The 24833-nt window shown below is 32.7% G+C and overlaps 2 protein-coding genes across 2 annotated transcripts; one reads left to right on the top strand and one right to left on the bottom strand.

Annotated features, from left to right (window-relative positions):
* The first annotated feature begins 2289 nt into the window (after positions 1-2289).
* Positions 2290-23783, top strand: LOC123675731 (GPI mannosyltransferase 4). Its single transcript, XM_045611211.1, has 2 exons — positions 2290-2313; positions 22691-23783. Exon 2 carries the CDS (start codon positions 22746-22748, stop codon positions 23580-23582), a length of 837 nt encoding a protein of 278 aa, XP_045467167.1. The 5' UTR covers positions 2290-2313; positions 22691-22745; the 3' UTR covers positions 23583-23783.
* On the bottom strand, positions 3708-8540 carry LOC123675733 (homeobox protein Hox-B7-B-like). The gene is made up of 2 exons (XM_045611213.1): positions 7990-8540; positions 3708-4110 (listed from the first exon to the last, which is right to left on the bottom strand). Exons 1-2 carry the CDS (start codon positions 8366-8368, stop codon positions 3839-3841), a joined length of 651 nt encoding a protein of 216 aa, XP_045467169.1. The 5' UTR covers positions 8369-8540; the 3' UTR covers positions 3708-3838.
* Positions 23784-24833: the final 1050 nt, after the last annotated feature.

Below are 24833 nucleotides of genomic sequence, written 5' to 3'. Positions count from 1 at the left end.
ATGAGTCGTTGGTTTTACTTTTTACTATGGGGGTAAGTTTTGAAATGGAAATCCCTGATTTTTATAGCAGATTCATGTTCTACGGCAAGAACTACAAAGTTTAGTACGAACTTAAATACTTATGGCTTTATTCGAGTTTGAATTTTCCGTTTGAACGACCTTAATGTACCCGTTCCATTAATCATTCATATGAAATTTTGACGTTTTCAGCTGAACTGTTTGTTTTCAGTACATATACTCACATTGATCATTTGAAAATGACGAAATTATTTGTTTCGATTTCAAAATATTCAATTGAAAAGAATGTATCAATTGAAATAAGTTTATTTGGAATCAAGTAGAAATCTCCGTCAAGCCGTCTATCTTTATACGCAGAAAGTTTCCCATTGTTTCATGGAATAGTTGGATAATTCACGAGTAGAATTTCATATGAATGATTAATGTAACAGATACATTAAGGTCTTTTAGACGGAAAATTCATGCTCGATTACATTGCCATCAGTGAGGATTCGTGAAAAATTGTTCGTATCAAAACTTTCGTATTTGTTGCTGTAAAACACGAATCTTTAATAAAAATCAGTGGTTTCTATTTGAAATTCCAAAGTTGACCCCCGTACCCCCTACAAGGGGTAATTAAATGGAAGAGGTTTGGGCATAAGTTAACCTCCCCCTCATATACACCTTTTATTTGAAACATTCTTCCGTAAGATGTTTCCTTTTCGAGGTTTTTGACCGATTCAAAATAAAAAAATTACCCTGTATATACTCACTCCACAAAACAGATCTGATTTCATACATTGGGCTCGAGGAATACACAATTTTAGTTATTTTTTCAGAGAAATGGCAAATAACTCGAGAACTACTCAAGAATATGCAATGAAATAAATGATTCAATTTGGAAAAGTTGAGAGTTTTTTCGGTGAAATCATAATCCTGTATTTCTGAAAATATTATGAGCACTGCTGCTAGAGCGCTTTAGCACGTAGTGTTGACGAAAACCAAGGTTTTTCGATTCCTCGTCTATCTTGGGAATAAGACATTCCACAAATGACATTACACCGTATTTCGCATAATGATTTAGGTCTTAAGGCTTTTAAAGTTCACTCAACAATTGAATTCAAGCAGGTCGATCACCAGCAACGTCGTATCTTCGCTGTTTTGGTCCTGCCCTTGAAATTCATCGAAATGATCCGAATTTTCATCGAAAAATCATCCTCAGTGATGAGGACCTTTTTCACCTCGCATGCTACGTTGATAAGCTGAATTTTCGCATTTGGTGTTCAGAAAATCCAATAATTATTGTTGAAAATCCTCTCCATTCTCATCGTGTCACTTTTTGGTGCTCCTGTTCTCTTTTTATCTTTTTCCATTCGGCCGTAAAGTTTTTTGTTCATAACGTGTATTCTTTATGATATGCACAGTATATAGAATACAACATAAGCGCAAGGTCTTTTCTAACCCATTTTACGACACCAATGATAACTTTTTTTGTATGATAAATTCTGATTCTAAAATGAATCTCATTCGAGTGAAAATGGACTCAATCAAATTTAACAACTATTGGTATATGCGCTGATGTTCTTTATAACCCATAAGAATAAGCATTCATCAAATTAAAAAATTAATTGATAAGATGAACCTCGTCCTATTTTATTAAATCTTTTTAATTAATCAATTTCAGTTTTATTCATTGTTTGATGTTTGATGCTTCGTTATAATGTATTTGCCTTTATGATACCTCTCAGTCGAAAGAACACCCACCTCTAAAGTGTAATTGATATGACCGAGTAATTTTTTTGCTTTCATAGAAATCAATCGTAATTAAGAAGTTATTGATTGATGATCAAACAGATGAAATGTTGAGTTAAAATTTAAAGTGGCTAATTATTAATTTTGTTCAATCATTTATTTCTCGAAGTTTCGCATCCACCATTTCTTTTTCAGAATGAAATCATTTTTCATCGTTCATCTTCTTTCTCAATAGGCGCTGAAATATCAATTTCATTAATTAACTTGAAGTACATAATATTTACACAGCTAAAATAGTCTTTTATAAATAAGAATGAGAATTATAATTGTTTCTTTTCTTTGGGATCAGATGTGAAATTTCGGCCAATTCTATTTTGTTTTCACAGGAATCACACTCTCAGAGATGAAGATGTATACATCTTTTATACTTGGTAGGGAATCAAAGAGAACTCCTGAGAAATTTCTCTTTTTTGGCCTAAAAAACTTCAACATCTTTTGGAATAGTTGAAGACAGAATTCACAAGGAGCGTACCTGACTACATATCTTGACTACATCAACTATGTGTAAGGTAATATTCACTTATTCAGGTATCCTTATAACTCACAATCTGATTGATACAGTGCAGTTTTATATTTACATATTTTCATTCATTTTTCGCCATGAATCTTTTGTCTTCTACTTTTCTATCTCAATTGTTGCTATAGTCCGAGTTTTTCATCTTCTAGGTCAAATATTATTAGTTCATCTCCTAGTTCCCACATTCTTACACAAATGTTGAAAATTACAGGTTAATATTCAACTTATAAAATACAACTTAAGAATGCAATATTCAAAAGGTCAAAAAAACATTGCCTGTATTGCTGAAAAATTCGTTCCTACTCTTTTGCGAAATTTTCAATGACGGTATTACCTACATATCTACATTAGGGGGTATTTCATTGATACAGATTCTAATTGTACACCAAACTTCAAAAAAATGGCGATTTTTTGTAGAAGCTCTTGATACAGATTCTAAATTCGGCCTTCAATACAAAAGATAGGTACGACGGTAGAAATTTCTTAAATTTTGTTTTCTTTGATTTTTTTTCCTTCAAAATTCATGGATCCAGTTCTTGGGTGTACAGATTTGTACACCAAACTTCATAAAAATAGCAATTTTTTATAGAAGTTCTGGTTAGCAAAAGGGCGAATTATTTCTTATTGATTTTTTTGGATTATAAACATTTCATCTACACCATATACCTATACTGTGAAAAATTCAGTGGGGATAATATTTTTTTCCTTTTATTATTCGTTTTATTATTGGGACGAATAATCCGAAATCATTTCCTCAAGTCAGTTCTAACTTGATGGAAATTAAATTTATGGCAATTGGTTCAAATGAATGAATTCCATAAAAATCGGAAAATTACGACGCGAGATATGTAAATATTATTAATTTCACGTTGGAGATTGCTCCATACCTACAAGTATCCTATTTGTGTCGGACCATCTGCAGCCAAACAGGATATGCACAACAAATTTCATTAAGAATTGTAAGATTTAAGGCTGTTACTAGGATTTACGGACATACAGACCGACGTACAAATAGACACGAAACCAAAGTTCTTCAGTATAATGTGAAATATCCTTTGCTAGCGAAACTCTTGAAATCAGACAGCAAACATTTTTTCATTCCGAAAATTATCACCTTCATCTTCCTTTATTTCGGTAGATTCAGAAAAAAAATTTTAAAATGACACCTTTCGTGTGCTGGCGATTACAACCTGACTGATTACCTTTGGCAATTCTATCAGTATATATCTCTGATTAAAAACACTTGACTTCACTTATATCGAAATACATTCAGATTCAAATGCAAAATCGGTGATTATTCGACTGCGAGAAAATCTTCATACTTGAAAAAGAAAAAATTTTGTATTTGATTATCAATGAATTTTTCCTATATATATAATAAATAACAAATTAATTAATTCAATAAGAAACATTATTTCAAATTCTTAACTTAAAATATTAAAGCTTATTATGCAAGTTATATTTCTTCAAAAATCAAAATTATGTACAAACTCAATCACTCAATTTATATTATTATTGTCCTGTTTCTTTAGTGGCCTTTCTTCTATACGTCCTTCCACTACCTTTAGTATCAGATATTTTAGTTCTCTTCCATTTCATCCTCCTGTTTTGAAACCACACCTTCACTTGTCTTTCAGTTAGGTCCAAAGCGACCGCAATTTCATATCTTCTCAACCTTGTTAAATAATTGGAATGGGTGAATTCTTTTTCCAACTCTTTTATTTGCATTTTGGTGAAGGCGGTTCGTTCTTTCCTAGGTTTATTGCAATCCTCGTTTTTTATATCTGAAAAGAAAATAGTTTTAAGGTTAAAAATAAATAAATAGGTATATATTAGAAGTTATAGAAACGGATTGACATGGAGGTTCAACTGTTCACCCTCAAAGTTTTAAATATAAGGACCTAAAACATATACATACACACATCAATTGATAGTAAATGACCCGATTGTCGATAAAAGTACGTGTAAATGTGGAATTTACCTGAAAATTTGGATAGATACATCAGCAATTCTATCGATCTTGAATAAGTTGAAAGATGCGACGTGGTCGCTTCTTAATGAAATCAGTATCACCAATGACATTTCTTATGTAGTAGTATGTAGCTTGTATCTATATTTTTGCATTTGGATTTAATATTTTCATCAATAATTCTTAGGAATCGTTTAAGAGAAAACGATAAATTTGAAATTTCCGGGTTAGGTTCGGATCTTTAATGCCGCATTTAAGTTTTAGGGATTCACGGCTTGGCTTGATTTTCAAGCTAACTTTTTCGAAAAAAACATAAATTAAATCACTACAAATCATAACAAAATGAAAAATAATAAAAATAAAGTTTCTTAATATTGAGAAACCTTCAGGCTTTGTTTGATTTCATAATTTTCCATCCCGGATCTAAGACACATGAAGCATCTGTAAAATTGTCTTTCAACAGGAGCTGAAGATGCTGGCGTTGATAAAAAATCCTTGGCCATTTTAGCCAAATATAGAAAGATATTTCTGAAACTACCAAAATCTACCAATAGATTCAATAGAATAATGAGAAAACTACTAATAAAGTCACACTGGCAAATGCTTCAGTGTCTCGGTGCTCGAGGAATCCCCTTATTTAGTCTAAGCGCGCACGAGATTGCAGAAATTTATGCCGTGCGAAGCGTGCATATCAAGCTCAAGTAATATTAAGTAGCTTGATATCAAGTCAAGCAATAAATATCTAGAATGAAGTCAAGCTGAAATATATAATTTTTCACGAGCTTGATTTTCAAGTCAAGTAGTTGGTTAAAATGTCAAGCTACTTGGCTTGATGAATCCCTTTTAAGTTCGTTTATGTGTAAATTCCGACAAGGCATTTCGTATATACATATATGGTTGTTGAAAATTATGTTTTTCTGTTAATTTCAAAAATTTCGTATCAATAGCAGCATAAGAACCATAACAAACAAAACGAAAAAATCCAGACACACTGACGTACATATAGTCCACTGCATTTCCAATGGTTGCAGGACAGACAGGATTTTATGCATCTTAGGTCAGACTTTTCCATTTTCGACTGATTTAAAGCTTTTTCGGTTCCTCAAGAAAATTTTGACCACGAAGTGATAAATGACATTGTGTTGAAAGTAGATACTCTAATTTTATATTGTCATGACATGTTATTTGCAGATTATTTTGAGTAATTTTATTTTATAATCATTGAAATTTGGGGGCATCTATTTCGAAAATTAAGAGACCAGGATATTCAGATTTTAAATTTGTGTTCAGAAGATTGAATAGAAAAACCTACAATATAAAAAAATTTTGAAAGAATTTTATTATTTATATAAGAATTTATTTATTTTAAATGTTATGTTTGAGTATCAATTTGATCAAATCTCTATTCAAATTTTTTCTCCGATGCCATTGATTGCAATCAACCAATTAGATTTTGACCATAAATTCTTCATTAGCGAGACTAACCTCTCTGTTTGCATGATAGGGATATTTGAACAAAATGATAAAGCCTAGTTACCGAATGCAAGAGTGCAAAATAAAAATCTGTAGGTGAGAACAAATAAAAACTAGCAAACGTTATTTTCGCAATACATATCACGAGATGAAATTCTAGGAATGATGAGATGTGTCATTAATCTCCTCCTCTCATCTCTCAATATTTTCTTTGACGCTTTACCGACTGCCATCTGGAGCAGAGTCCTAGATACCGAAGTACGCCCCATATCATTCTTCAATTTACCGTGAAAATCGGTCGAGGTTTAACAAATTTAACCATTCATTAGTTGGGATGTCGTGTGCCAATTTTCTGAATCCATTCATAAGATTTAGTTGGATCGAAAGATGAGAAAGGAAGATGAGTAAAAGGGAGTAGTAGTAAAATTTAACTATTTTGTTTAGTATTTTCTCTTTTTAGTTCATATCATGAGAGTTCTTTACTTATTGAACGCAAGGGCGGATATAGGTCTTTTTCATGGGGGATTCAAAACCAATAATTTGCAATATTTGGGAAATTTCCAATTTGAAATTATTACATGAAATATTTTATGTGCACCACGTTGGGTAACTTTTTTTCAGGGTTTCGATATTCATGGGGGGGTAATTACCCCCATTACTTCCCCCCCCCCGTAAATCCGCCCTTGATTGAACGAGAAAGATTTTAATTCCAATCCAATATTAGGATTGAAGATTATTCATTTGATAAATTCACAATTTTCGAGGGCTTGTTTCTGAAACTGAGCACCTGTTGGAAATATTGTTCTCCTGACAGTTTCAAAACTACTAATTCAAAGAAGATAAAATTTCATTTTGATGTCGATTGAAAATTTCAAGCTTCATGCAAAATTTCATCTTGATCGCATCAACAAAAATAAAGAACATTCAAACAGAATATCAAGGATAAGATCTATTATTTTAGTGAGAACAGATCCAACCGAGTTGAAAGTTTTCGTGTAGAATATCAAAAACTATATTCGAACCAATATTCTCGTAAAAATAGATGCGACTAGATTGAAATTTAGTTTGTGTATATAAAAAAATCATGTTCATTCCGAATTTCAGCATCATGGTGTAAGCACAGAATTTTTATAAGAATTTCAAGTTCAGCACTATCAAGATTCAAGAATGAAAAAATACTAATTTCAGGTGGAAAATTTTCCTTCCATGAACGTTAACTTCAAATAAAAACATGTTACATGAAATTTTCATTTATGTTTAACGACGTTTCGACAACTATGTTGTCATTTCCAGGAGATAAAGATGATTAGTTCCTGGAGATCACAACATTGTTTTCGAAAAAGTATTAAAAATAAACTGAAAATTCCATGGACAAAATAGTGGTAACGCCCACTATGGTCTCAGATTTTTCATAGACAAAGATATAAGAATAAATCGAATTATCACATAATAGAAACTGGATTATAAATATGAAAAAAACAACAGCGATAGAAGTGAAAAAATCCACAAAATAGAAGATGATGAAGATGAGCCTACTCGTGTATTGCATAAATTATGTGAGAATATTTATTTGGGACGAAGGAAATATTGTAGTTTATGCAACTATGGAAAAACTAGTGAAAAAAAGAGATATTGAGGAAAAAATTGAAATCAAAATATACTTTGAAAGAAATAAAAATACGAGTTCGTTGATATTGTTCATTTTCTGATGAGAATAGAGTTGAAAAAAGGCGGGAAAATAAGGGAAATAATAGGAACACATTCTTCGATAAAGTATCAACAAAATTAATTCGTAAAATATAGAACGAATGAGTATTTTAATAAGAAAATTAAATGCGTAGGAGTTTGAGAGATTGAGATAATAAGAGAAAAATAATTAGAGATCAAGTTCGGTCCTAGAAAATATAAAGTTGATTTAATCACAGTGTAACGAAACAATCGTTTTGTTATATAAAATTCAAAGATAAGGGATGTTTTTAGATTGAAAATATCTTCATAAGGTAACAGACAAAATAAAATGTTGAAGATAGGTTTTCTCAAGAGAAAATAATATTCTGACAAAAATGCATAGAAGGAGACATCAAAAAAGCTTTACCTAAGAGAAAAAATAAAAAAATGTGGCTACAATTCAATATCAAAAGCCAATTGATCTCAGATATAGTTTGGGAAGGAAAAATTATCAAAGATAACATTGAATATAGAAGAAAAAATCTGCACTCACCAACACATTTTGCCAAAAATCCACTTCCGTCATTGGCGTCAAAATAACAACCACCCTCAATTTGCGATCCTTTGTCCCCCCTCCACTCTTCCATCGACCTGCTGGACTCGCTCTCGACCAAGAAATCCCCGCAGTTTTCCTCAGTTTTTCCGCACTCCTCTGGTGGTACGTGAAAATTTCTGTAGAAGCTGTAATAGAACTCCTGGATGTTCGACGCGTCCGCGAACCCGTAGGGTTCCTCGTATATATAGGGTGCGCGAAAACCGCCGTGGAAAGCCGACGAGACGGGATCGCAGGGCGGAAAAACCTGCTGATGATAGGTCTGGGGTTCCGTCATGTCCTGTCTTGAACGGCAACAGTGTTCGTATGGTACGTACATTTTCGGAGGCGGCTAGATCATAAGAATGAATGGATTTCGGAGACGTGCATGTTAAAATAATCAGACACCGGGAACGAGTGGGTGGGTTCCTTGGCGGGATGCTTTTCTTTGGAGCCAATGGGGAGACGCTGGGGCGTCCCGTGCAAGACCGGACTAAGGAACCCACAATATATTTTCTTTTCAGCAAAATTTTTTTTATGTTTGATTTATAGAAAAATTATATTATTTCTCACCACCCTCAGAATAGGCTGAACTCTCTTTAGCTTTATTATTTCCCATAATAAACATTCAGAATGGCTCGGGAAAACAAGAATTTCCAACTCCCCTGGAATTTTCACATGTATAGAATTGAAAAACCAAATGAAGAAGTTTGTCTCCTTTCATGAAAATTTGGTACAAAAACCGTGTTCTATAGCTATCACCTAGCTAATGAACACGATCCTCGAATTTTGAAAGTAAAAATAAAAAAATAAATTATAAAAATCCATTTGTTGTCACATAAACAGTGATAATTTCGGACTTATATAGTTTTTTCAGTATCGACATATTAGTTACTGAATGAAGAAATAATAAACCATTGTATTTTTGGCTTTCCGACATATATTCTTAATTCATAATTGGCCGAAGGAGTGTTACTATTATTATTAAACCATAGAGTAAAATTTATAAAGTAATGGACTTATGGCTTTTTATTTCCAATTTCAGTTGGATCTGAAATGTTTTTTCTTCCTCGAAGGATTCCAAAGGTTTGTTTTCGAAAATCATTGCACGTTCAGCATGCGATTCTGCTTGGGTACCAAAAAATCCCTGGTTCTAATCCGCCGTTCGGGGAAGGTATGATTGTGCTTCTGCCTAAGTTGCAGTTGTGCGTAGCACAGTAAATAGTCTCAGAAGGTCCAGGGGAGTCGGACTGAAAAAATAAATTAACGAAAATTAATAGGATGAAACATAAAAATTATAAATGTACTATATGTAGAGATATGTATCATAAAGTACTTATTTATCTATATCCCGGTTTCGCTTAAAACATTCTGAATCAAAAAAATATCGGTAGTTTAAATTTCTAGCAAAACAACGCATTTACAAAAAAATAAATTAATAAGGAATTCGAATAACACTCACATAACCATTTATATTGTGTCTAGGCTTTGTTACTGAGTCTTATGGTTATTGCAGTACTAGCGACAACTGGCAAAGATTTGAAAAAAGAAACTTTACCTGCACTGGGACAACTACCCAATCAAACTATCTAATATGGATAATGAAAAAAAATGAAAACTGGTACTCTATTCTATGACACATGCTTTATATTTAAAACTTATATCGAAACTATTTGCAACAAAAATTGGTCATTATATCGCATTGATCCTTCTAAAAACCATCAAGGAATAAAACTTTAAAAGTTATTCCTCGAAAACTATAGATATGAAAAATACAAACGTGAAATTAAAATCTTGCTTAAGCACGATGGTATTCAAAATGTATCGGGTGTCTCAAGTCCGTTGTTTAGTGAGTAGATCTCAGAATCCCTTTTACCTAGAAAAAAATTGAATGGCACATTTTCGGGTTCCATTTTTAAGAGAATTAGTTTTTTGAAAACCGCTACCTCATCAATCCAACTGTTTTCAAGCTATAAGAGAAAATTGGAAAATGACGTGAAATGAAAAGTTATCATAACTTCTTTATTACTGGTGCTTTAAACATAACAAAAACATTCTTTTTCAGTAGAATACATTGGTGTTATTCATTGTGTACTCAGTGTCCAATGGATTGATGGTTTGTTTTTTATTGCAATTAGTTTCGAAGTTATAATACAAACTTGTGATGTTTAAATGCAAACCATAAGAATTTCTTTAACAAATCAAATCGCATTTTTCCCTTTTCAAAAACATATAACGTGATATATATATTACTTATCAAAATCATAAAAATCATCAAAAGTTTCAATTTCACATGGTAAATCAACCAGGTTTTTATCTATGATTATCTATGATAATCTGTGGACATTCAGAGGATCTAACGGTGTTGAATCTGGAGACCTATGGTGGCCACTGAATACTTTAATTATCTGAAGTTCTCAGATTATCATAGATGGCCTCCTGGTTGATTTACCGTTCTGAAAAAAACACTGTAGAGAAATCAAATCTCTGTAAATTACCTGAATGAGTATACTTTTATACACTCCTATTTATATTTTTTTCTGTTTATTTTTTAAAACAAAACGTGTAAAATAATAAACCATAGAAAATAGTTTGTAATTCGCTGCAAAAATGAATCAAGTTCACAAGGAGGTCGGAGTTTTTAAATATACTTTCAATATTTTCGAAGAGTACGGTCCTGTTCTCATCCCTAGATAGGCCTTGGACCAATCCTGTTCGATCATCATTCCCGATTGGGAAGTTCAAAAATCTCGGTAGTGTTGTTTTGACAACCAGCGTTCGTCGAAAGCATTATGAAGTGTGGAAGAGGCCTAATTGTCTACTCAAGTGCATATTTATTATAGCCATAGATATCCCAATGACGATTGAATCATAGCCGTTTCAGTTTTTTGGTCACTAGAAATTTTTTACTAATAACAAGAAAAACATTTCGGGAATATTTTTTCTTATAAGACAACTATCAATTCGTTCGAAGAATAAAATTTTCACAAGTTTAGTTTAGTTTTTTAATATGTGAAATGCAAGAATCGAATAATTATATTCGTCCAGTGCTTTACTTGGAACTTTAAAAGTAGGTACACTTACCTACATAAAATTCGGAAAAAAATCGGTTGATATAACACAAATTTGGAATCTGTTGGATATAAATGGTGAATAATGCTTTTTCGGAATATAAAAAAACATCTTTGTATAAAATTTGTTATGGGAATAGTATTTTAATGGCCAAAAACGAGTGATAATTAGTTTTATTAATTGAAGACAATATTTTTACTGTGTTAGCCCTTATCTCGGCCCTTATAGTTCCGAAGTTATTATTCTTTCAAAATATTGTTGGTGAATCGAAAAGAAAAATTTCATTTTTATCTGATTTTGACTCAAAAATGTGTTGATGAACAGTATTGAATATTCCAGCTCCTAGAATCTGATTCAGAAATTTTGAAAGCTAACTATAAAATGAAAATATGAATTACAATGATAATTGCGAATGCAATATTTTTTAAAAAACAGTTCTAGCCCTCATAGTGCCCTCAATTCAGAATGGATTTCTTTAATTTCAAATACCTCATTATAATATTTGGTAATTTGGTATAGATTTTTATGGAAAATTAAGTATAATATTTCGCGCCATAGGTATAAAGTACACACTGGGTTGTTTTGGTTTGATATCTCCTATAATGGATGTCTGATTTTGTTCAAGAAAACTTTCTTCTATACCTTCATGAAATATTCACATTCCATAATTTCAAACGTGTTGATTGAATGAAAAAATGCTGTTCATAGTTTTTCTTGCAAAATGTATTAATTTTTTTATTACTAATAGAATAAAATAGTTTTGATTGTTTATTGCCCAAAACAGATCGCTCCATCATTTTGTCATGATGACAGTAAGTATTCTGTAGTGCCGGCCGTGAATATGACCGTTCGAAATTTTGTTTTTCTGGTAATTTTGAAACTAGGCAACCCGACCCAGTTGAAATTTTGCGATCAAATGAAGGATAACCCTTTCAAGCTTGGTGCTAAATGACTCGTTGATCGTATCATGAGTAGTATATAAAATTCAGAAAGAAAAAACAAAAAAAAAACCTTGCTCCAGTACTACACTTTTTGGTTTCTTGTAGTTTTGTCGTACTTGCTACCGATTTCAAGAAAAAAATTTGAACAACTCTCTAGTAATCCTCAAGAAAATCCAATTTATTATAAAGATCCAGTTAGTGATGAATTAATTTTAAGTTTTGGTACTTATTTTCTCTAATTCTGTGGTTATTCCGTTCATTCTTCCACATCTTGTAGAACAAAATCGTGCGAGAATATATCAGAAACGCACAGTTTTCATGTTTATATTTTATGATTCTACGTTGGTACTCCGAACTTTCCGCCACGGCTTTATCTGTCAATTCATCAATTTGCCTTAAAGAAATCAGTTCTGCCAACCAACATTTTTCAATGCAAAAATCACTAAATTATATTTATGGAAATATTTCATTAATTTCAATGAAAATGCAATGAATTAGAGAAAATAATGTATAATACTCTTACAGAAGGCTCATTCTACCACTCGTTCATTCCAAAACTCGCCACTTCGTGGCTCGTTTTTGAATTTTGAACTCGTGGAAGAATATCAATGCCTTCTGCACTTGTATTATAAATAACTATACCGATGAACTGGTTTATACCTATGCCTTACAAAAAAGTAGGACTACAAGAAACACCCTGTATATCGAAAACAAAGCGTTTGCGTTGTTTAGAGAAGTTTTTATTCTTTAAATTATTCAAGAATTCTTTAATTTAATTTTAACACTCTGTATAAGGTGGGAACAATCGAATCGGTAATCAAAAAAATGCAATTATTTCAAGTAATTTTCAAACTTCGTTGAGATTTTGTCCGTTCCCCTAATCTTGCCGGTGTGTATAATAAACAATAGTGTGAAATTCCTATTTTCTTGTCAGAAATCATTTCCGTGCAATATTTACAGTTTTCTGGAGCCGTTCGGAACCCCCAAAGGGATTAGAAACCTGACGGATTTCGCAACGGCCAGACTGTTTGTCGCCAGCGTTGTGTTTGTTTAACGCGAAATGCGATATTTTTGAGATGAAAAGATACGTCTTGACGTGAATGACTAATTGGTCTGTTTTTGTTACTTCCGCTGCCCAGATGGCTGATGTCCGAGAGAACTTAGGACAGGAAAGACTGACATCTCCTCTACTGTCAATTAATAGGAATCTACATCTAATTAGGAGTGTGCGTTTTTGGATATTCCTTATGACTAAATGACATGTAACTGGCTTCAGTGCCAACACCACTGTTTCAAGTGTCTTGTGGTTTTACCATTCCAGCAAATTTAATAAGATTCAATAGCTGGTTGCAAATTACTCAAATACAATACTGATTATTTCAGAATTATGCAACTAGTTTGTATTTGTGGTTCATATACAATTACTGCAATTACAATTAATTGCAATTTTTCTGAAAAATTAAGAAAAATAGATAGCCCACAATATGAAGATTTAGCCCAACATGTCTTACAATCTTACCTTATACTAATTGCTTGTTTGAGAGATAAATGGGGTCAATAATGTAATTCATAAAGGATACCGATCACTTTATAGAAGAAAGTGGCCCTCTGTCAATTGGCTAAATTTTTGATTTTTCTATACTTCAACTCATTCCAAACAAAAAGTCCAATGGGCATTACTTTTTCTATAAGCTAGTTCCGATGCTAGAGGCCGATGAAAACGCATTTTTTCTCTATTATTAAATAACATAAAACGTTATCCTGAATAATTTTCACTATTCTGAATAATCAAGATTTCGAGGTACTATATTTTTTCTAATGTTATGTAGAATAAGGTTTAGAATTTTTTTTTTTTAGATCGCTAAGGCGATTTCTACCCATTTTCGAATAATTTCAAGTAGCTGATGGAACACACTGTATAATTGAGCAAATGTAACAATAGCAAGGAACAATACTTTCAATAGTATCTCATGTAGTCCATTTTCTCTAATAAAGGGTGCGGTATTCTTTCCCAATAATTCAGCAAGTTTTCATGAATTGGATATGAAATTATCATTACTACTGTACTATACTTTTCAGCATCATGAATAAAAATTTTAACTTAGAGTTGGCAGAATACCATATATCCAATAGAAAATTCAAAGATGAAAATATTTGATCTTTGATAAATTCATGAAAAACCCTAAAGTACTTGTTGAATTTTAATATTTTTCTTAATTTTTTTTTTTTATTTAGAAGCGGAAATTGTATCAAAGATTCTACTCCCTGAAGACGAATCCGTGTTCAAATTCAATTCTGCCCAACCATCCGGTCCGACATACGTAAACACGATAACTCTTTTTTTTCTTACATTGTAAAATGACTGTATTTTGTTTTGAATGTAGACTAATCATGAAATAAACATTATTATTATTATTATTATAAACTTTCCAGAGTAGGTTCGATTCCCAAAATATGTCCGTTGGAAATTTTGCTTTCCTTCCAATTTGAAATTTTGCATTCGGTTTTGATGTAAAATAATACTTTGAAACTTCATACATAATTCCATGTCCATCTGCCTTACCATAACCAGAAAAAATTCAAGAAGAATATCGGAAAAAATTATTCAGTATCCGAATGGCAACACGTTCAATCGTGTTGGTATTTTGCGTATAGATATAAAAAAATAATTAATAGCTACATGTACCTAAAATTTTGTGTTGAACTCCCGATCAGAGCATTAGAAAGTTCAAGAAGAATATAAAAAAAAAATAAATAAATAAAACGTAATATTTCAGAGAAAAATGATCCGATCTATTTAAAATTTTGCGTGTAGATGAAGAATAACATTTTCCAGTTTTATGCGAAATTTCATGTTGATCGTGTTGCCAGAAACACAGAATAACAACAAATTAAGTTTTCATGTATAAAATAGTAATGGTCAATGGTCATGGCAAATTTCAGGTGGATCGTATATAGCGAACTCTCCATCAAGTAATTAATCTAGATAACCACGACGATGACTTAATAATTCACATCTTATATAATACATAGAGTTATGTGCTCTTCAATAGGCCGAGGCACCACTTTTCCCAATTTTTTTATCTATCTTCTGTCTTTAAAATACAAAGCTGATTTTTTTCAAGCAAGATAGTATTTTAATATTATCATTTTATTTATTACCTTAATGATGAAGGAGGATTGAGTGCGTATACATTACTCCTTTTTATTGAATAGGTAACTACGTGAAGTCCTAATTCAAAGATCAAAAATTATGTTAACAGTTACATTGATATCGAACTTCTACACTTGTTGTTTGCACATTTAGGTGAAGGTTGCCATAAATTAAATAACATTAGGCATTTGTAAAAAAACGTACTGTTCATAACTTCTCAGAAGGGGTAACTATCATTTCTCAACCGAATAATTTTTTATATTCAAATCTGTGTTTTAACAGTTCACTTTGTATCTTTGCCGCTTTCTTGGCGCCTGGAGTCCATGAGAATTCAAAGAGATGCCACCCAATGGCAATAAATTACCCTTGTTTATAAATATACTAATACGAAACAGAAATCGGCACCTTTGGATGTTTACCCCTAAATGAAGAGATTTGTGGCAGCAATTAAATTATTTCAGTAGGTACCTATTACATGAACCGAAAAAGATATATAGGGTGATTTCTAACTACGGTGCGAAAATTCGGAGGGTGAATTGTTCGTTTTGAGAAAAAAAGATCCTAAGAACATATGTCCGGAATTTCGATTCCGAGTTGAAGTTTAGGAAAAACAATATGTAGGTATTTATAAATTATCGTAAATATTCTTAATCCGATTTGTTTGAAATTTGGTAAAATTATTTGAGTTATTACTGGATTGAAATTATTAGGTCCAGTGGTGTTTCAATGGGCACAACAGCCAACAATATTGAAGAAAAAAGTACGCCACTGACTTTAGTGTGGTTTTTAAATTTTTTTTTAGATTGAGCAACTGAAAATACAACTTTTTGGTCTCCTGTATTTTCTTCAAATCTAGCTTCGTTTTCGAGAAAACATTGAAGCCACTCTATTTCATATCACGAACACAGCTGTGTGAAGCTGGCACCCCCAAATGCGAATTTTGGGATCAAAATTTCAGGATATTGTGTCCATCGTAAGTCCATGTGTGTCCACCATTTTCTTTCATTTGTCCAGGCACCGTTCGAAAGATATAAAAAAATACATTTTTCGTTCATTTTCTGAGCAGCACCTCCAAATTGTAAAAAAGTGTTTCTCTATTTCAGTATCGTAATGAGTTCATTACAGTTCTAAAAATAGTGCTGTAATGAACTCATTACAGCAACGTTTTCAGTTATTTCATATTTTTCGGTTTGTGGTTGTCTATATTGACTTCCAATCCTATCAAATTTCAACAAACGTCAATAATTGTCAATAATTTTAATGGAGTGAAGTGATCTACAACATTATTCGTAATTTATCTTAATTCTGGTGGTGTTAAATCGATTTCGTGAGATATAACTAACGAATTTAATGCGTAATTGTAAGTTATTTCAAAATTCGAAACGTACGATTTTACAAATTCCTTAATCTATCAATGTTCGTAACAGTCACACCAACTGCCATGGTACAATAGATACAAATGGCACTAGGATATATAATCTGAATTTTTCATTGAATTTCGACAATATTTCACAAAACTTGACTTAAATAGAGAAAATATCGTCTAATACTCGTTTCAGAAGGCAATTCCAACACTCATTTCGCTCCTTCGTCGCTCATTTTCGAATTTCGCATTTGTGTTGGAATAGAAGCCCATTCTGCAACTTGTTTTAGAATATACTATTCAAATGCCAAAGATCGTTTGTCCCACGTTTGTCCACCCAATAATTCCATTTATCCACCCACAGAAACCAAAAAAATTGAGCATTGGAAATTACGCGAAGTGTGAAGTTGGCACCCCCAAATGCGAATTTTGAGCTCAAAATTTCAGGATCGTTTGTTCATCGTAGGTCCACGTTTGGACAATGATTTAATTTGTCCGACCCCAGAATTCAAAATAATCGACTATTAGAAATTAGGGGAAGTGTGAATTTGGCACAACCAAATACGAAATTTGAGTTCATTTGTAGAATTATTTTAATTGCTGGGGGTGGAATAACGTCCTGATGGACAAATGATCCTGAAAATTTGATACCAAAATTCGCATTTTGATCCCAAAATTCGCATTTTGGGGTGCCAGCTTCATACAGTTCACGAACACGCCTGGCTTTGGAGAAAAAACATAATAAGTCGAAAACGAAGCTGGATATGAAAAAAATCTGAAATTTCGTATCGTAGTTAGAAAACGCCCTGCATAGATATGAAAAACCAGTTCTTATGAATTTTTAGTAGCGCTCTAAATATTTGCGAGAAAGAACTAACGAAAACTAAATATAGAAAAATGTCGGCTCTTCTTTCGTGAGAAAATATTCGGGTTAAAGAAAAAACGTTTGAGATTTATGGTGTAATCAGGTCGTCATCGTTGTTACCACATAATTTCTACGCTAGTGTGTATCTTGAAAAGTAATCATCAAAAGCAATTAATGAGTTATTTAGTGATTATTCTAATGAGAACATGGATTTAACTAAGGTTGAACGTGTGTTAAAAAAAATTCAAATAAATAGCTGACTTGATTTGAGGAGCTCTTAAGCGCTCGTTCGTTCATGCTCCCTTGGATATCACAGAACTGAATATACTATATGTACTAGCTTTCAACAGCCCTCCTGGCGTGCGTATCTCTGAAAAAAGATTGTCTTTAGGCAATCATCTAATTTCGCAACACATTTCTTAGGCATTTTATACCCTCATCGAAAACCTAACAATTCCACACTGAGACCGTAAAGAAAGGTAGCTGAATTTTTTAGAAACGATAGAAATGTTCAAATCGGTCGATAAAAATAATAACTTGATTTTAATGAACGACCTGATTGATTTATATGTTTCACAAATGTTCTGCAATTTTGATTTACATTAAATTGAATCAATAGATACAATTCCAGTACCTATACCCGCTGTTATCCGGGAACCTCAGTGCTATTTCTGACCTGATAACGTATAAGGTGTGTGAATAAGTCTTCCCCGTTTTTTGTAAGAGATGGTGCCACCAATACTGTGCGAGTATTTAATGGTTACATATGTCATAATCAAAGCTTATTCATCTGTCAACAATTCCACACTAACACATTAGTTGAAATTTTTTCGCATCATAAATTTTTGAAATCGTGAAAATGTCGAAATTTGAGCCGAGTCGACGTCATTTGCGGAAGTTTCACTTTATTGGTTCAATTTGAAGAAATCTGCTGCCGAGGCGCATCGGTTGCTTCAGGAAGCTTATGGAGAAGGTTGTGTCGATGATTCAAGTGTTCGCGGATGGTTTCGACGCTTCAAAAGTGGCGATTTCGACGTGGAAGACAAGGAGCGTTCCGGGCGGCCGCAAATCTTTGAAGATCAAGAATTGGCGACTTTGCTTGATGAAGATTCGTGTCAAACGCAAGAAGAACTTGCTGAAGCATTGGGAGTTGACCGAACAACCATTTTCAAGCGTTTGAAAGCCATGGGAATGATCCAAAAGCAAGGAAATTGGGTGCCGTACGAACTGAAGCTGAGAGACGTCGAACGGCGTTTTTTCACTTGCGAACAGCTGCTTCAGCGACATAAAAGAAAGGGTTTTCTGCATCGTATCGTGACTGGCGATGAAAAGTGGATCCGTTACGATAATCAGAAGCGAAGAAAATCATGGGGACTACCCGGCCATGCATCATCATCGACGGCCAAGCCAAATATTCATGGCGCCAAGCTCATGCTCTGTATATGGTGGGACCAGCTAGGTGTGGTTTACTATGAGCTTCTGAAACCGAATGAAAGGATCACAGGCGAGGTCTATCGACGACAATTGATGCGTTTGAGCCGCGCACTGCAAGAAAAACGGCCACAATACTCCGACAGGCACGACAAAGTTATTTTGCAACATGACAATGCTCGCCCACATGTTGCACAGCCGGTGAAAACATAGAAACGCTCAAATGGGAAGTCTTACCCCACCCGCCGTATAGTCCAGACATTGCTCCGTCTGATTACCATCTCTTCAGATCGATGACGCATGGCCTGGCTTACCAGCACTTCCATTCCTACGAGGAAGCCAAAAATGGGTGAATGACTGGATAGAGGCCAAACCGGTCGAATTTTTTCGCAACGGGATTCGTATATTGCCAGAAAGATGGGGAAAAGTTGTAGCTAGCGATGGCCAATACTTTCAATAATTCATTTGTAACCATTTTTTCACAATAAAGGCTCAAAATTTGAAAAAAAACGGGAAAGACTTATTCACACACGTTATAATAACTACCTAATTTTTTTTTATGATTTTTATAATTTAAGTCACAATAAATAACTTCACGAGGACCAATTTTATAAGCCCAAGCTTTAAACACTGATTCAAAAAACGAACGAAGTAAAGAAAATTATTTGATCGCTTATTCCAACTTCATGATCTTGTTATAAACACCCTGTACGTTTTTGGTACAAACCGCAAACAGTCTTATAATACTACGTATTTGCAGAATCGAAAAAAGCTTCTTCTGGCGAAAATTCAGAAAAAATTTGCGTCCTCATCGTCACCATTCTTTTCATAAAAATCCCATGACTCATGAGCCGTTGAGTTTGTACTCAAGGTATGGCGTATTGCCGAAATTGTCGTCAAAAAAGCTGACTAATGATGCAATAATATACTGGGTGTGCCATTTAAAATAAGGAAGTAGTAGTCTGTTTCCGGTATGACTGGAAATTGTAGAGATCTGAAAATATTTTAGGGAGAAAGATCATTGTCTCAAACCCCAATATGCAAATTTTCAGCTCAGAACTGTGATTGGTTTTCCATAAATAGGCCATCCCGGTGAATCACCCTGTATATACATGCCAGTTTCATTGTGTTGACTGTTGCTCGGAATAAATTTAATGAAATAAAATTATGAAATCGAACTCAAATGCAACACTCTCATTCATTCATATTAAATTCTGCTCGTCTTTCTATTCTGATCCTGATGTCGATTAACGCGAAAATTCTCAAAAGGAAAAACCAAGAATTTTCAAATTTTCTTGGGTCAGCAACAAAGTTAGTAAATGGGTGTAATCCTCTGTTGAGAAATTGCTGGATATCATATAAACAACTTGACCATAAAAGGAGATTTCCAATTATGATGTGAATTAAAGCGATAAAATGAAACCCATATTATACCAACTTATACCAATGTAGCATTGCGATTAATTTTCTAACAAAAAATTCGTTTACGTTCATAAAAAAAAGATTAAGTTGTATTCACAAATACAGGGTGTCTCATTTAAAAGTGTCCACCCTCAATAACTCAACTACGAATCAAAATTTGTGAAAACACTCAAACAGGTCGATTTTTGATGACAGGGGGACATGACCTGTTTCTACTTTCTACTAGCAACCCCCTGCATAGGGTTGCAACCTCATCAGGAATTTTAAGAGGGAAAGTGAGTAGTTTTGTATCACAATTAATGAATGCATGGATTCAAATTTGTATGAACCTGCAGTGTGTGTTCTATTAAATGAATATTCACAAAGTTACAGTGTGTTTTTTATGGAATTATGTTACCGATAAAACTAAATGAAACAGAGATGTTCTAATTGATCGTATATTTTCTATTGAAATTTTCAACAAACAGTATTAGTAAAAATTTACCGCAAATTCTCAAATTTCTCACTATTAGATTGCATATATGCAGCGATAAAACCGTGATTAACACCCTGTGACTTTATGAATATTCACTTTATAGAACAAAAACTGCAGGTTCATACAAATTTAAATCCATGAATACATTTGTTCTACAAAACTACCCACTTCCCCTATTTAAATTCCTGATGGGGTAGCACCCTGTAGTTGCTAGTAGAAACAAGCTTTGTATCCCAGATCATGTCCCCCTGTCTTCAAAAATCGACCTTTCTGTCAAAAATTCTGATTCGTAGTTGAGTTATTGAGGGTGAACACTTTTAAATGATACACCCCGTATATATTAGTTGCCTTTCCTGAAGGATGTTCTTTGCTATTTATCAACTAATCCACTTATCTTGAACTAATCTTTCATCTAATAACTGCAAATTAGAGAAGATTAGAGTATGTTCTCGAACACTATTTCGTTCGGATAGTTCAACCTCTTATCCAATCAATAAACCATATAGTTCAAATGTTAAATTTTAACACCAAATGAACTACTTTCCAGATCAGAACTCGGTGAATTCTTAAATTCTAACAAATTCATAGTTGATGTGAAAACTGAAAGCAATTTGTTCGATTACCATGATTTTAATCAACAATGAATTCCAATAACTCATTTTCTCTGTTTCCATATTAGGGTAAAAAAAAATTGTCCCTTACCTCCAAAATGAGGAACATCAAAGACATGTACTGGTATTTTGTTGCTGTTAGAATTTTATTAGTATTTCTCCCGTTTATGGGCTATATACACCCAGATGAATTTTTTCAAAGTGTAGAAGTTATAGCAGGTGAGATTTTGAATCCATTTCAATACCAACACGACCAGAAATCTATTTGTAGGTAAATTTTTGAATGTGGAACACAAACTCACATGGGAATTCAACACCACCTCTCCAATTCGAAGCATGGCCTTGCCCTACTTCACCTTGGGGATGTCTTATAAAATTTTACTTGGAATCAACTATTCATTCAAACTATTATTAGGAACAACCCTCTTAACTCCATATTTCGTCATGTTGATCCCTAGACTATTTATGTGTATAACTTCTTTTGCAGTTGACTTTTCGTTATACAAAATATGCAGCAATAATAACGAGAAGTGCAAATCTAGACTGATTGTCATATCTACTTCCTACATCATATTCACTTATGGAACAAGAACCTTTTCTAACTCTTTTGAAATGTGTTTGTTTTCCATGCTCTTATATTATGTGTCAGAAAGTATAACCTTTTCCAATCAGATCTTACGTAAGAAGGAATATGTTCAGTATCGGTATTCTAAGACAAAGAGTGTTCTGGAACGAGCCAAATTTCACAAGTTGAATCTCTATCTGAAAACCGACTCTTTTAGGAATTGCTTGCAGATAAGTTCCATTGTTGTTATTGGCGTTTTTAATCGTCCAACATTTTTGGTGTATTCCACCATGCCTATTTTTTTCTGGTTATATAGAGGTATCGGTAGTCGAGTAATAAGTAATATCCATTTTCATTTGAGGATATTAGCTCTTATACTTTGTGCCCTTCCTGTTTTATTTTTTGTAATTTTAGTAGATTCTTTCTATTATGGGTATATTACTTGGGGGGAGATAGGAATGTTAGATGTCTCTATTAACAGTTTTGTTTTTACCCCTTGGAATTTTTTCAAATATAATACAAATATGCAGAATTTAAGTCATCATGGCTTACATCCTCGATATTTGCACTTACTTATCAATATGCCATTATTATTTAATATTTTAGCCATCATGCATCTCTATAGCCTCGCATTTTATTTCCACAGGTGAGAAAATTGAAGATAGGTGTTGCACAATTGCATGAAAAGCACAGATTGTTGAGAATAAGTGTTAATCTATGAATATAAATTCTATTGGAAATACTAAAATATTTTATCTTTCAGGCTTACACAGAGCAAATACAGCTATCTTCCTTCCATTCGAAGCATTAAAGGATTAATGACTGTCTCCTCTGTACTACCTTTAGCGTTGCTCTCTTTATTTCCACACCAAGAACCAAGATTTCTGATCCCACTACTTCTTCCTTTGGTCTATCTTTATGGCACAAAAATTCTTCCTGAGAAAGAAAGTGACGTAATAAGAGCCGACCCTAATTCCTTCAAGTCTACAAAGGTCAAAAAAATATCTACAGCTTTCTATGCTACTTGGCTGGCAAGCAACGTCATTTTAACGATTTTTTATGGTTACTTGCACCAAGGGGGTGTGGTCTCTGCTATGTCCCACCTCTCCAATGTGGCTAAAAGATATGATAGATCTATCAATATACATTTGTTCTCTAGCCACAATTACATGCTGCCTCAATTCTTACTGCTGCAACATCAGATGATATTGAAAACAGAAGATTTTATAAGCAATATGGAAGCATCAAAAAAAAGGGTACACATATATGAAGAAGGATCTAAAGATCTGGGATTTGTGACAAAGAAGATGCAAATTGTTTACAATGCTCAGAAAAGGTCTTTCAGAAAATTTAAAATGTTTTTACTTATCCCAAATAGTATTAGTTATGATATGTACGGGTTAATTGGCAAAACAAATTTGGTTTTGACAAAGATCAAGGTTTTTTATCCACATGTTGCAATTGAAACCTTGCCAGAAATTGGAAAGCATTACTTGGACCTTTTTAAGGTTTTTAATTATGAATTATTTTTTGATATATCCAGTGCCCAAGTATTTTTGGGCAAATTCATTGAAATCTTTGGGCTGAGTTTATATGAAGTGTCTGAAAAATATATTAGTCAAAGTGATAAAATGATATCCTTTGAGAAATCATAGGATTTGAAAAAAAAGTTGAACTATTGTTCCAAATGATTGATAATAATTTAATTGAAATACTCTTTTGGGAATTGAATTGATACAATACAATTTTTCTGTATTATTTATTTTTGCAAATTTAATTGAATTGTACAAACAAAATTTATATTATTATTTTCATCATTGTTTAAAAGAAATTTTATATTAAATGATTTTCTGTTATACCATCTTTTATTATAAAAAAAAATCAATGAATGTCCATTTTTGAGCTCATGTGCCTGGGCAATTATTTTGCCTAGATGTCTGTAATTCTCAAATTTTGATCTAGGAGTGATATTAAATGATTGAGTTTGATATTATTCAATGATGAAAAACTCAAGATCAACTATAACCAACCACCGCCGTCTTGTACATGTTAACTCTCGTACGGAATATGCTAGAGATTTGATAAAAATAAATATAACCACTTTGCAAAAATCTGGAAATTGAAAGTGTTTATTTTTATTAAATCAAAATGCATTTTCATCAAATAAGGACTGAATCCATTAAATACATGCTAGAGACTGGAAACTTTAAATTTTGTCTAAATTTGGTTATGGATGAATACCCTTTGATGGCTTTGGAGATATACAAAATGAAATTTTGTTTTTTCAATAATTGGAAAAAATAGAAATAAGATGTTTTATAACTTATTTCGACATCTAAGAACCTGTAAGAAGTTACTTACATTTTGTGTTATATAGTGAGTTACCCAAAAATTTGTCTATGAAGGTTCAACACAGGAAAAATGATCAGGTTTTACTGATGTCATAATGCTCTGAACTAAAAAAATCTTTGGGATAATGAATTGGTATGTTTAAAATTTTTTCAGTTAATTGCTGGGAGGATTGAAGAAGGGAAAGTTATGAGAAGATGAAAGAAAATTCGTCAGGTATCGAATTCATGGTAAAAAGACAAAACATTCAATTTCAAAAAATTTATAAATTTCAATAAAATGATTGACTTCATCTGAAATAAACAAATTTGTTCCTCTTATATGGTTTGATGCAAATATTCAATGACATATATCAAAATAGTTAAAATCAAACCTTCCATGACATTTGCTTTTTTATATGCTGTTTTGTTTCCTAAAGAAAATATTTCCAAATGAGTGATACATGACTGCCTTAAAAGTTTCAGTTTCCTTTATCAATATTTATAGTGTGTACAACCATTTTTATCAATATAATTTAATGTTTTCATAGCAAGGAGTATTCAATTCAGACTTGGGTT

This window comes from Harmonia axyridis, chromosome 3, assembly GCF_914767665.1.
Source record: "Harmonia axyridis chromosome 3, icHarAxyr1.1, whole genome shotgun sequence".
Taxonomy (NCBI): Eukaryota; Metazoa; Arthropoda; class Insecta; order Coleoptera; family Coccinellidae; genus Harmonia; species Harmonia axyridis.
Note: the sequence above shows the minus strand (reverse complement) of the source record. Positions and strands in the feature narration are given on the sequence as shown.